The sequence below is a fragment of the Chlorocebus sabaeus genome, chromosome 20 (genome assembly GCF_047675955.1).
Source record: "Chlorocebus sabaeus isolate Y175 chromosome 20, mChlSab1.0.hap1, whole genome shotgun sequence".
Taxonomy (NCBI): domain Eukaryota; kingdom Metazoa; phylum Chordata; class Mammalia; order Primates; family Cercopithecidae; genus Chlorocebus; species Chlorocebus sabaeus.
In genome coordinates this window covers 79,795,959-79,809,376 of record NC_132923.1, presented here as the reverse complement: position 1 = coordinate 79,809,376, position 13,418 = coordinate 79,795,959, and the positions used below count along the sequence as shown (strand labels likewise).

The 13,418-nt window shown below is 41.9% G+C and overlaps 1 protein-coding gene across 18 annotated transcripts in view; it reads right to left on the bottom strand.

Annotated features, from left to right (window-relative positions):
* Window positions 1–13,418, bottom strand: part of DAB1 (DAB adaptor protein 1) — a 434,090-nt gene that overhangs the window by 8,443 nt on the left and 412,229 nt on the right. For 16 of the 18 annotated variants that reach the window (XM_007978568.3, XM_038003849.2, XM_073007255.1 and 13 more), the window contains 3 exons: window positions 11,753–12,301; window positions 8,003–8,130; window positions 7,540–7,650 (listed from right to left, as the gene is read on the bottom strand). In XM_007978568.3, the coding sequence (XP_007976759.1) occupies window positions 7,555–7,650; window positions 8,003–8,130; window positions 11,753–12,301 (773 nt within the window). In that variant the 3' untranslated portion in view covers window positions 7,540–7,554. The remainder of the gene's footprint in view (window positions 1–7,539; window positions 7,651–8,002; window positions 8,131–11,752; window positions 12,302–13,418) is intronic. The other 2 variants (XM_038003837.2, XM_073007256.1) reach the window with 1 other exon arrangement.

Here is a 13,418-nt window from a genome sequence, read left to right as displayed (position 1 = left end):
AGGTTCTCGCCATTCTCCTGCCTCAGCCTCCCGTGTAGCTGGGACTACAGGCACCCGCCACCACGCCTGGCTAATTTTTGTATTTTTAGTAGAGACGAGCTTTCACCGTGTTAGCCAGGATGGTCTCGATCTCCTGACCTCATGATCCGCCCGTCTCGGCCTCCCAAAGTGCTGGGATTACAGGCATGAGCCACCGCGCCCAGCCTCCTGTCTTCATTTTACAGCAAAGAACCCTAGGCTCCCCGCAGTTGGGTGATTTGTGCAGTTACTCAGCCAGCACACAGCAGAGCTGGGACATACTGCTTTTTTTTTTCTTTTTTAGATTTTTATTTGTGGTGAAACATAAACATAACCTTTGCCATTTTCACCATGTTTAAGTGTACAATTCAGCAGCATTAATTACATTCACAACGCTGTGCAACCATCAGCATCATTTCCAAAACTCTTTCATCATCCCAAACAGAAACTCTGTACCCATTAAGCAATAACTCCTCATTCATTCCCCAAATCCCCAGCCCTAGTCTAATCTACTTTCCATCTCCACGATTTTACCTAGTCTTATTTTTAAATCAATTTCAGTGAGGTGTAATTTACGTGCAATGAAATGTACCCATTTTAAATGTACAGTTCAATGAATTTGACAAATATACCCATGTGAGCTCTAGAGCATTTCTTCACCCTAAAGACTTCTCTTCTGCCTTCTCAGTCAACTCCCTATCTCAGTGCCAGCTCTGATCTGCTTTTGATCGCTATAGACTAGGTTTGTTTTTTCTGGAGCTTCATGTAAACATACTCAAGTCTTTGTAAGCCTACTATCCTCTCTACTAGCATGTGTTCCCTCTCACAGAAGGTTGAAGCTGGAAGGGCCCTCACGCCCACAGCTCCTTTTCTGCATGAAGAAACTGAAGCCCCAGACACAAAGGGTACTTTCCCAAAGTCATACAGGAGACAGTAGAGAGCCAGGGAGCAGCCCAGGGTTCGGACTCCCATTTCTGTGCTGGTTTCCTTGCTTTCTTCTCCCAGCCCCAGCTCTTTGGCATGAAGTATAAGGGCAAATGGTTTCCTAGGTCACATTATAACAAGATGCTCTTGGAAGCTACCTAAATTGTGCTGATTACTTTCTGCCCATTTAATATTTCTTGTATTTGTTTTTGGAAAGATTGACTACCTTTGACAAAAGTATGTCAAAAGCAAGATATCTCACTAGTGGAGCGAAGACACTGCATGCCGACAAGGGTGGTCTCTGATGTGAGGTCGACGGTGCGCCATGCAATCTGCTTGCTGAGTGAGCCCACTTAGGCCCCATCCGGGGGCCTAGGATAAGAAAAGCGCCAAGCCAAGCTGGGGATCAGACTAAAGCTGGAAGGTGAGCCAAAGCTTGAGTCCCTCAGCATTACCCTGCCCAGGCAGCAAATTCAGCCTCATGGTCTTTTTAGCCCTAACACTTAGGACTAGCTCAGTGGGAGTTTTACATTCCTTGGCTTGACAAATGAAAAAGATATTGGTAGTCAGAGTGGAAAAAGGCTAAAATAACTCAAAGTTCTGTCTGAAGCCATGTGTAGGGTCAAGAAGAATGCATGGGTTTGGGGGGCCAGAAAGACCCCAGAAATCCTCCTAACTTCCTATATGAACTTAGGCGAGCATCTCACCTGACTGGCCCTCAGTTCCTTCATCTGTAAAGTGGAGTGAACAACATCTACGACCCCAGAAATCCTCCTAACTTCCTATATGAACTTAGGCGAGCATCTCACCTATCTGGACCCCAGTTCCTTCATCTGTAAAGAGGAGTGAATAATATCTACCTTATGGGACTGTGAGAAGTTAAAAGTCAGCTCGTATAACATGAAGTATCTTAAATGCTGGCAGTCTTCTTTTGCTTTATATTCAAACAAAAGGAAAAACAAAGCTTTCTGACCACTTTGAGTCTGAAAGTCTAGTTGTTAGGGTAGAAAAGTCTTCAAAACACGAATGGATTTGATGATAATCCCTTAGGGATTGTCAGTGCCGAATGCCCTAGTTCCTGGGGTCTTGGGTGCTGAAACCTGCTTGGTGAATACAGAGACGCACCACCTGAGTTTCGAGGCAACTGTGCATGGTCTGAAGAACATTCTATTTCCCCGTCAATAATAACAACAATGATGGGTATCAATGATCTGTTTTACGCATGTACATCGTCTTTTTTGGCCTTGTTATAAAACAGATGAGGACGCTGAAGTTGCTGACACCAATTATGTACCATAAGCAGGAAGGCCTTTTCTGAGTAAGCTCCCGGCCACTGGGAGTGAGTTGCATCTAGGGCTGTTAGTCTCTGGGGATCCTAATGAAGTCAGCATATTTTAGGGATTCTGTCTTCTCCTTTGTTAGATGGGAATAGAGACAACCTGAGGGAGAGATGCTGCTGGAACATCTTATTTGCAGATTGGTTCCATGCTGTATAGCTGGGTGACTTTGGGCAAGTTAGATGGTCTTAAACTGTCAAAGCTGTAAGGACCTGTGGGGAATGTTTTACAGAAAAGGAAACCAAAGATCAGAAATGAAGCCATCTGCCTCATATCACACATCTAAATTGATGTGATGCTATTAAAACCCAGGTGTCCTGATTCTGTTTGAGTGCATTTGAATTATTTAATCTGGGTCTAGATTCAAATCCTGGTGCTACTACATGTGACTCTCTGGATTTTAGCAAGTTGTTAAACTCTCTACCTTGCCTGTAATATTTGTGAAATGGGAATAATAAAAATACCTGAGTGTTCCTGTGAGGATTAAATTAGGTGATACTAGTAATTTTAAAATATTTTTTATTAGTAGTAGTAAGTGAAAGGCATCATGATTACCTTCTGCAGTGGTTCTAGAAACAGTGAGCCTGATCTAATTCTGTTAGCCAATTCTGGCAGCTGCCTATGTTTGTAAATAAAGTCTTATTAGGACATAGCTACATCCATTCATTTATGCATTGTCTTTTGCTGCTTTCCTGCTACAATGGTAGAGTAGCTGTAATAGAGACCATATGGCCCACAAGGCACACATATTTACAGAGAGTTTGGCAACTTCTGGTTAGATGATCAGTGTATTCTACTTGCACTCACTACTCCAATGGCCGAAACCTATATGGAAATCTCCATGTCTAGCCTTGATTTCTCTTTTGACCTCCAGAGGTTATATCCAGCAGCCTACTGGCATCTCTACTTGGAAGTCTCATGGGCACCTTGAGTTCAGTTGGTCCCAAAGTAAACCTGTCTTCTTTCTGCTCAAACACGCTGCTTTGTGTTCCTTAGCACAGTGACTGGCACCATGTAGATCCCCATGCCAGGAACCTGGGTGTCATCCTACCTTATACCCTCTTCCTCACCTCCCATGTCCCTTCGGTCTTAACCTCCTGTTGATTTCAGCTTGTAAATATCTCTTGGCACTATGCCTGAGGTCTTGGCTGACACTGCCCTTAGCCAGACCCTGGTCATCTTCTGCCTGACCCAGTGCCATCACTCTCCAGCTACAGGACCTCAACAGGGAGTCTCTTCATAAAGGTCCGAGGAAGTGGGACACTGTGCCCTCCAAAAACGTAGGTTGGACTTGTTACTGAGTCCTGTGTCCATAAAATAGGTCACTTTCCATTGTTTTATTGTTCTTTATTTTAAGGGTCTGTTGTTTGGCTGTATATAAAAAGAAAATGGTAATAATAATCCCAAATACATGTACTTTACTTTCAAAGCTTATAAAACACTTTCATTTTCATGATATTATTTGATTCCTGGACTGCTTGGGGAGAGAGCTATTGCAATTATCTGTGTTTATCAATATGAAAGGATATATGCTTACCTAAGGTCACCTGCTTTGGGAGCAAAAATCAGACCCAAGGCCCCTGACTCTGTGTTTTGTTTCTTCCTTTCTTTCCTTTTCTTCCCGTCCCTCCCTTCCTCCTTTTTTTTCTCTCTCTCTCTTCCTCTCTCTCTCTCTCTCTCTCTAAGATTCTTCTTCCCAAAGCATCTGAGGTTCAGCTTTCTTTTCCCTTGAACACTAGAAATCCATCAGGTAATATGTCATATGTCTTGCATTCCCACTACGAAGATAAGTATTAAAAAATGACAGCAACTTATTATTTATGGCAATATCTATTGTTACTAAGGGAGGCAGACCAAACAATTCCCCATTGTTACAGATGCTACTCTGACTTGACAGCTGGGAAAGTCTGATAGGCAGTTTATTTACTTAGCCATTTAACCAAATAAATGTTTTCATTTTTCTTTCATCTCCTCAAAAGCTAACATTTCGCCCTTAAAATTGCTCCAGCAACACATCAGTGAAGTATAAATTACCTGCCATTCCCATACCAGCCATTATAATATTATTTTGGTTCTTTTTGCCCTTGTTGACCCAGTCTTTCAAAGACACGTGATTCTCCCACATGGGAGGGTAGGGGAAAAAAGTGAAGTAATTGAAGATATTTTCCTTTATTGCTAAAACAGAACTGCTGTTTGAGATTGGCCCTGAAGCTTCCACCTGCGGGGATTGAGTCCGTCTGTTTCCTCTTACTATGGTGTGATATGGCGTTAGCTTATCAACAGATGTCATCCCTACTTACTCAGAACTGTGTGGGTATTTCTAATAAAAAACAGCTGGTGATAATGGTTGCAAGGGTGATAAGAGGGACAGGACTCTTGCTTTCCAACCATATGAAAGCAGAGGGGAAAAAAAATAAAACCATGGACATAACTAACCCTGCATGGTCTCTCTTCTCCAAATGTTTGGAAAGGCACTAAGAAATTGCAGTCTGTAAATTTTCAGCTGGGTGGATGGGAGAATGGGATGGAGATGGAAAGATCAAATGTGGCTTGTGCTGCTGTCGATGGAGGGACCCAGAATGGTTCTCCCAGATGTCCCCCATGTGTGTCATAGTGGCTATGTCTGCAAAGCTGGCATCTGCCCCTTGGCACTTGAATCTCGATAACTGTGAAGTGGCCAGGCTAAGCTTTCAAAGGGAGAAAATTACTTCACTGAAGATTACAGTCCAGCCCTCCTCTGGAGCTGGGAGGTACTTATTTATTTTGACTTGCATGTGATTCTAAGACAGCTCATTTTTTGGCAGTGAGCTGTGTGAGGCCCAACCAGGGCCATTCTGGATTATGGGATGGGACAAGCCAGAGAGCTAAGCAGTAGGCTTTTTTCTTTTTTTCCCTTCCAAAGCTGTTGTGACACATATTGAAAATTAATTATCTGAAGATAAAGTACAAAGCAAAACCTCTCAACCAATGGCCTTATACATAAAGGCTAAATGTATAAAATCCAAGAGAGTGGGGAGCCTGCATTAATTGGATGTATGTGATGATGATAATGATGATGGTGATGGTGATGATGATGGCAGCTAGCATCTATCGGGTGCTTTCTGTGTGCTATACACAGTGCTAAAAGCTTCACATACATCACTTTATTTAGTTCACACAATAACCCTATGAGGTGGACACTATTTTTATCCTTATTTTTCAAATGAAGAAAATAAAATAGAGAATGATTATAAAATCTCAGCAGTGTCACATAGCCAGGAAGTGGTGGAGCCAGATGCTGAACTCAAACAATGTTGTTCTAGAACCTAGATTTTTATTTTAAGCTAAGTACTCGGTGTCTGTCTCCATGCTAGATACTCAACATAAACTATCTCAGTTACCTTTATGGAGAATATAAGCCCCTTCTAGCAGATGAAGAAACCAAGACTCAAAATAAATTTTGGTTCTTGCCCAAGATTTCCCACTATTAAGTAGCTGAGTTAGGATTTAAACTCAAGTCCAAATCCTGAGTTCTTCCCACACTACTGCTATGTCCATTTACAGCTCAGCTGTGGCTTGAGGTGCTGGACAGAGCATTAAATGTGGAACAGACCAAAGCCCCATGAAACAGTTTGGCCTGTAGGATTGTCTCAAGCTGAACAGGTTCATAAAGATGAGGGTTTGATACATTGATCTGCAAATGGTGTAAGTCATCTTTGTTTTCTAGAAGAACTTCCATTTTAGGATGATGTTTGCTGTTATCCTGATGAATGGCTCTTGTCACCTCTAGTTCATTCACCAAATTTTTCAAGGCAAGGTTGAGCATGTGAAATACAACTTAGGCAGGGGGTAAGAAACCTCGTGGGGAACCATCCCAAGGAGTCTGCCTATAGTCCCCAACTTTTCTTTTTCCTGAAACATTGACTTTGATTTCAATATACCAACTCGCAAAGTAGCTTTGCAAGAGTGAACTTCTAAGTGAATCTTAGGTGGTTTTGCATGGCATGCCATATAATTATATGCTATTGCGCTGATACAAAATGTGGCAAACTATACAGTGTGTTAGGTTCTTTAATCGTAATATCTATTAACAAAATACACTTTCAGAATACCATATTAGCTTTCAGTAACTGTCTAACTTACGTGTGGACTAAGACTAATTCTGAGATAGCCTCAGAATCCATTTATGAGGGGTGAAAACTGTTTACCATTTTAATGGTTTTGACCATGCTGTTCAGAACTTAAAAAAGGAGCCCTTTGGGAATGGCCTTGCAGTCCTGTGTGTTTATAGAAAACTAAGAAAGTATCTGAAAATTGAACACATTTGTCAAGAAGTGACCTTAGAAATCATGTCTGGGTAACAAGGTGTACTTCTGTCTCCTAAGAAGGTTTGCTTCATCAGCTCCTCTTTCTTTCGATCAAATCAGATGTATTGAAATTCAAGTGCCAAAAACCACTTCTAGTAAATGTAAGTACATCTCTTTCAAAGTAGCTGCTGATGGAATCTGAAGTGATTTGGTGGCAATCCATGCGCTGCAGCACAGGTGCAAACAGCACAGCCTCAGAAGTGAGTAGTACACATCTCTGGGCTTTGAATTTCACATCAGAAAGGGTGCAGGGTGCAGGGTCCTTTCTGGCTAGACAAAAAGGGCTGCCTCTGATCTTACATCTCGATCAATCTTATTTCAAGCACTGCTTGTTTTTGCTTCTCAGTCTGGCTTCTCTGTGTGTTTGGTGACCTCTTTAGATCTGCAGAGTGTAGGCAAATGCAGTGACATTTTGCTTAAAAGATTAAAGCATCTGGACCATGGCTCACTGAGAAATTATCAGGGTGGGCAGAATGTGTCCATCTCAAAATGTTGATGCTTTCAGAAACTAAATCCATGCTAAGTAGCATGGACCATGCCTCACTCTATCACCACCACCTACGCAGAACATATTATTAATAAAATAATATGATCAGTTCCCACTTCTCACCCCTACCCCTACCTCCCAGAGTATGTCAAAGGTCATGCATCCATGAGAAAAGGCAAAGTAGAACGTAGACACCAGGCAAAGGGACATGGTGCAGACACTGGCAATATAGCTCAGGCAAGGAGAAATAGTGCAAACATCAGGAATACAGTTCAGGGAAGAAGCGATGGTGCAAACATCAGCAATACAGCTCAGGCAAGGAGACATGGTGCAAACATTGAGGATGTGGCTTCAGAAGTGAAGAACAACCAAAAGGGAAAGCAGATAGCTTAAGGGTAAAGGAGACAAAAAGGACAGATATACCTACCCAGACCTGCGCTATCTAGCTACCGGCCTGTGGACTTATATTATCACCACTGGGCTCCCCACTGGGCTCACCAAATGGATCACTGTTGGATGAGGCCTGTGATCCATCAGGCTAGAACACAAGAAGATAATACTTTTTTTTTTCTTTTTTCAACCATTGAAAATATAAGACAACTGGATATACTTTCATGCAGCACAATCAGTTATTGTAAAGGAGGGTGCAATGGCATTTAGAGGATGCTACACCACAAATGTGGACTTGTAGTAACAATTTAATAAAAAGGCAGTCTTTTTCAGCTGACTCATTTGAACACAAAAGAAAGCCCCTTTAGCAACCCCTTGAGAACTTATGAGATTGAGCCAGCATTCTTTTCTATGTAGGCTTCCTCATGCATTATCCATTTCAGTTACAGAGGTCTTAATTTTAAGGAAAAACACAAATAAATAACAAACTGGTCACTTACCGCTTCTTGCTCTTCACTTTTGCTGGGACTTTCAAAGCCCTCTTCGAAGATGTCATCTGTGGTAGGATCACTGGCATGGGATGCAGATGATTTGGATGGAGAGCTCTGTCTAGGGGCTGGGGTTGGAGCTACACAGAGACCACAGAAAAAGAGACATCTTAAGTGCTTGGCTGCAATCAACTTATCCCAAAGAAACCTGAGGAATCCGCTTATATTCAAGGCAAATCTTAGGATTCCTCTTCCTATTTCTGGTGGAATCAGCTGAATATTTGAATTATTTCTCTGTACGCATTGATCTTTCCTCTCACACGTCTGACTTCAGGAAGGAGCTCGTCCACACTGATAGGTAAGGCAGTGGTTCTCAAAGGATGGTCCTTGGACGAGCAGCAGCAGTAGCATCTGAGGATTTGTTAGAAATGAAATTCTTTGACCCTACCCCAGATCTACTGAATGAGAGACTCTGTGTTTGAACAACCTGCTAAAGGTTATTCTGATGCACGATCAAGCTGAGATCCACTGGGTTACGGTTTGCTTTCCTCTTTCTGTGTTTCATCAGAGGGCACTTACTAAGGGCATTTCACCGTTAGAAATTTTACAGACAATATCTCTAATCCTCATAAAACCTCTTTGAGGTAGAGGTTATCCTAATTTGACAGGTAAGGAAAGTGAAGGTTGCCAATTTGCTCGTGGCAACTGGTAGAACCAGATTCTGAATCCTGGCACATAGTAGGTATTCAATAAACACACGTTGAATACACAGTAAGTGTCTCAGTGATCTGGGAAAATGGATGTAGCTGATGGCAACTTAACAGCTGGTACTTGATTCTCTAAGGACAAAGGATATGCATTTTCTGGACTGACCCACCCACATCTCCTCTCATTTGTTTCAGAGGTGTAGAACAAATACGTTATTTGATACCACTCTTCTTTTAATAATTTCTAATTTGTCACTGAAAATACCAGTCACTGGCTAAGACCCAAGTGAGAGGGTGGCACGCCTTGATTTAGTAGCTGAATTTTCATAATGTCATAGAACTTAGAATCAGACAGTGAATGATGATTGTAAAACTTAGTGCATACTTTTTACTCTGATGACTCTATAGTTAGAAAAATGATGCTATTTCCTCATTTATTATTTATAATGTGCCAATGAGTTGGACACTGTGTTAGGCACTTCCCATCCATTATACACCCTAATACAAATACCTGCAAGCTGTTACTGTAACTTTTTTGTTTCCCAGATGGAGAAATTGCAGCTCAGAGAGGTGAGGTGACTTGCTGAGGGTTAACACAGCTATCAAATAGCAGCACTGGCATTTAACAGAGCTCTGTCTGACAGTATCCAGTCCAACTGTGCTTTTCTGTTTCTATTGGAGGTTCACTTTTGATCCAACCAATCCTCTACCCAAAACATTCTTAAGGGGATACTGATGGGTCAGAGGAGATAACGACTGGTTTTTCCAATTTCATTCAAAATAAAACAGTAAGGTTTTGAAAAAAAAATTTGCAATGAAATCTGTGTTGTTTCAGGAGATGACTATGGAACAAACTATATTGAAAGTGGGTTTAAAGCTATATGCAAACACCCTGAAGGGTAGTAGATGTTTAATAAATATTAGTTTAATTAGATCCTGAATTGTATTTGAAGTGAATTTTTGCTTACTAAAGGTTGAGGACCCAGGCTGAGTTGCCAGTTCTGGCAGGTATACTGCTCAGACTTACCTAATGAAATCAACGGAAAGCATAAACAGGAGTTTATTTATGTAGGCGTCTTAATTTTTAGAAGGCTTTATAGGATGCTTCTAATACTCTAAAGCAGTGGTTCTCAGTCTGGGGCAACTTCATCCCTAGGGTACATTTGGCAATGCTTGGAGTCATTTTTCTCAACACTAGAGGAAGGGGATATATGTTTCTCTCATAGAGTGATTAGAGGCCAGGGCTGCTAAACATCCTATAATAGGACAGCCTCTGAAACAAAGAATTATCTGGTCCAACATATCAATAGTGCCAAGGTTGCCAACAATGCTCTAAAACACAACAGTAGCTAAGTGATCTCCATTTAGTTTATTTCATTCTCTATAACCTTTCCCAAATGCCTCTCATGTGCCAGGCACTAAGCTAGCATTATGAGAAGTATAGGAGTAATGAAGACAGTTCCTGCCCTCAAAGAACTTAAACTCTCCTCTTTCATTTGTAGCTGGCACATAAATCCATTGAAAGAGAGATGTCTGTTTTTAAAAAGATGCTTGCTTATTTATGCATGGCTGTCATTTCTTTAACATTTCATTTTTTATTCATTATTCCTCATTGAAACGCTGTGAGTCTGTGTAAACAGAGATGCTGCCACTATGTAGATCATATGGCCTGAGCGCAAGTGGGTTGTTTATACACACTGAGGGCATTCATTTTCAGAATAGCATTCTGAACCTGGCTGAAATGACACAATCTAATTGTATTAACATTGTGGGGTTTTTTTTGACAGTTCACAGTACTGGCCATGCAGTGATCCATATCACCTGTGACAGTAATGAAACCACCAAACTCACTGTAGCATGAACCTTTTCTTTCCTCTTATCAGGTGTCAAGGCACAGGCTGAGTCACCAGAACACCTTCCCTGAATTGTGTCAAGCAAGCGTACACATGCTCAAGTGTATCTGGATTCTGATTTGGCTGCACAGTCACTGTTTTCCAGATGTTTGCAGAAAAAATGTGGGCTGGAGGAGACTCACTGAAAGCTGGAACTAGAAGGATGCACACTGCTCATCCAAGTCAATTCACTTATTTTACCAATGATAAAACTGAGTCTTAGAGAAGTCACACGCTTGTCCAAAGACACAGCTTGTGGTAGAGGAGTCAACACCAGAACCGGGGTCCAGGACTGCACAAAACCACTTAACATGTGCTAATAATGAGGATAAAAGATACTTCAAATTCTGGGAGGTCTATAATATTTGAGTACATATGCCATTGAATCCTTTTAATAACCCATCCCTCACACAGATGAGGAAACTGAGGCTCATAGAAATAAAATGCCTTGCCCAAAGGCACAAAACTGGTCAGTGATAAATCTGATCTCCAGGTTTCCAGTCCAGTACTTTCTGCAGCACCATCTTTTTGTTCTCTTTAACTACCAGAAGCTTTAAGCCAAAATGAGGCTTCAGCTATAAAAGCTATTTAAGACCTTACGGCTGCTGTATCTCTGCCCTAAGTTTTCTCTTGATCCTTATTTTATATTCTAACGTTTAAAACTTGTTCCCCAAATTTTTAAAGTTTGCATTCACTTTTATTTCAAGAAACCACACCAAAATCTGTGTGTCATAAGCTGGCTATACATAAATAAATGAACGAATGCATGAGCAAACTAACAAAATCTTAAGAGGCAGAGTAACATGGTGGAAAAATACTAGACTTACATTCAGTTCAATACCACCTTGTCTATTGTCTTCAACCTTGAGCCTCACTTTCATTATCCATCAAACAGGTCTAACAAAATTTGTCATTAAGCATTATTATAAGTCTAAAAATAAACATGGAACATTTGAAGAAGGTTTGTATGTTATCAGTGGTACCTAAATTTGTAGCTCTTAGTAGTAATAGTAGTAGTAATAGTAGCAATAGTAGTAGTAGTAATATAAACAAAGAAGCCTGATTAATGCAAGCGAGATGAGTTATCTGACCCCTGAAACCCCACCTCCAGACATAAGTTATGGCTCTCATTGGGTTTTATGTCTTAAGTGAGGGGCACTCACGTGAGTTGGTCGATGGTGTGGTAGAAGTCACAGGGGTCAAATTCAACTGGGAGATGTCAAAGTCATCACAGTCGTCTGTATCCTGTGCCACCCCGACTTTGTTGAAGTAACTGGAGAAGGCCTCTGAGGTACAGGTGAGGGAGGGCTGGTCGGGTTTGCGGGAGGGCACGGGTGGAGGCTGGGCCATCTGGAAATCCTTAAACGTTTCTTTCCCCATTTTCTGCCTGGGCTTGTCGGTCTGTGGACTTGACCTGGTGGAGTCACTCGTGCCTGGGACGGTGGCAAGGGGGGTGAGGGGACCTTGGAACATGGCAGCTGGCAAAGGCATAACAGTTTGTGTGGGCATGAAGGCGGCTGGCGGAAACTGCCCGGCCACAGTTGGCCAGGGCTGCTGAGTGGCAGGGAAGAGACCCGGCTGGCCCCATGCGATGGGCTGAGCCCCCGGCATCACCTGAGCGACTGGTGGCTGGGCACCCATGACCATCTGCTGTTGGACGAGGGGCTGCTGGCCCCAGAAGGACGGGAGGACAGCGCCCATTGCAACGTAACCTGGGAGAATGAAAAAGAAGAGTCAGGTGTCCTGGGAAAGAAGGATGCATGGACTCAGGTAATTGACAGAAATGTATCAAGCACCAACTAAGTGCCAGACTGTGTGTGAGGGACTGGGGATGCCAAGATGAACAAGACAAAAGTCCTTGCTGTCATGGAGCATATATCCTAGAGAAGTGGTCAGGAAAAGCCTCTCTGAGGAGATGATCTGTAAGCAAAAACTAGAATGCTAATAATCACATTTCTGTAGTTGTTAAAAGTTTCTAAAGTCTCATAGCCTCAGAAGCAATGTGTCTCAGGGACAGGGCAGAAGGATGGAAGGCAGGCCATCCTGGGTTTTCTCCTTGCCTCCTCTTCCTGCTGCACTTAGGATCCTCTCAATTGCATAAGCTCTCTAAGAGTGTGACTCTTTGTTGTAAAACCAGGTTATAATACCATCCTTCGCAGGCCTGAGGCAGTGTGCAAAGTGAGTAAGAATCTGAATGTTGGAGTTTTAGAGACCTAGGTTAAAATTCAAACAGCCACCTCTTAACTATGTAATTTGGGGAATAGTTCTTAAATCTCTCTAAGGCTCCATGACCTTATTTGTAAAATGGGTATAAACACCTTCTATCTTGCTGGGTTGATTTGAAGATTAATTGAGAGTACAAATTTAAAATGTGGAGTATTGTACCTGACACGGGATCAACATTCAGTAAATGTTAGTTACTACTATGGTTTCGATTAGATAGAGCCTAGAAAGTTACTTATTACATTGCTTGATATACAAAAGACATGTAATAAATGGTAGCTAGAGGTATTATGCATGATTTCTGTATTATTATTATTCCAATTTTAGAGAATTAAAAAAATAGGGCCAGATGTGGTGGCTTATGCTTGTAATCCTAACACTTTGGGAGGCCCAGGTGGGAGGATTGCTTGAGGCTCGGACTTTGAGATCAGACTTAGTAACATAGCAAGGCCTCATCTCTACCAAAAATTTTTAAAAAGTAGTGAGGAATGGTGGCACATGCTCAGAATCCCATTGTCTCAGCACTCAGGAGGCTGAGGCAGGAGGATCACTTGAGCCCAAAGGTTTGAAGCAGCACTGAGCTGTGATTATTCCACTGCACTCCAG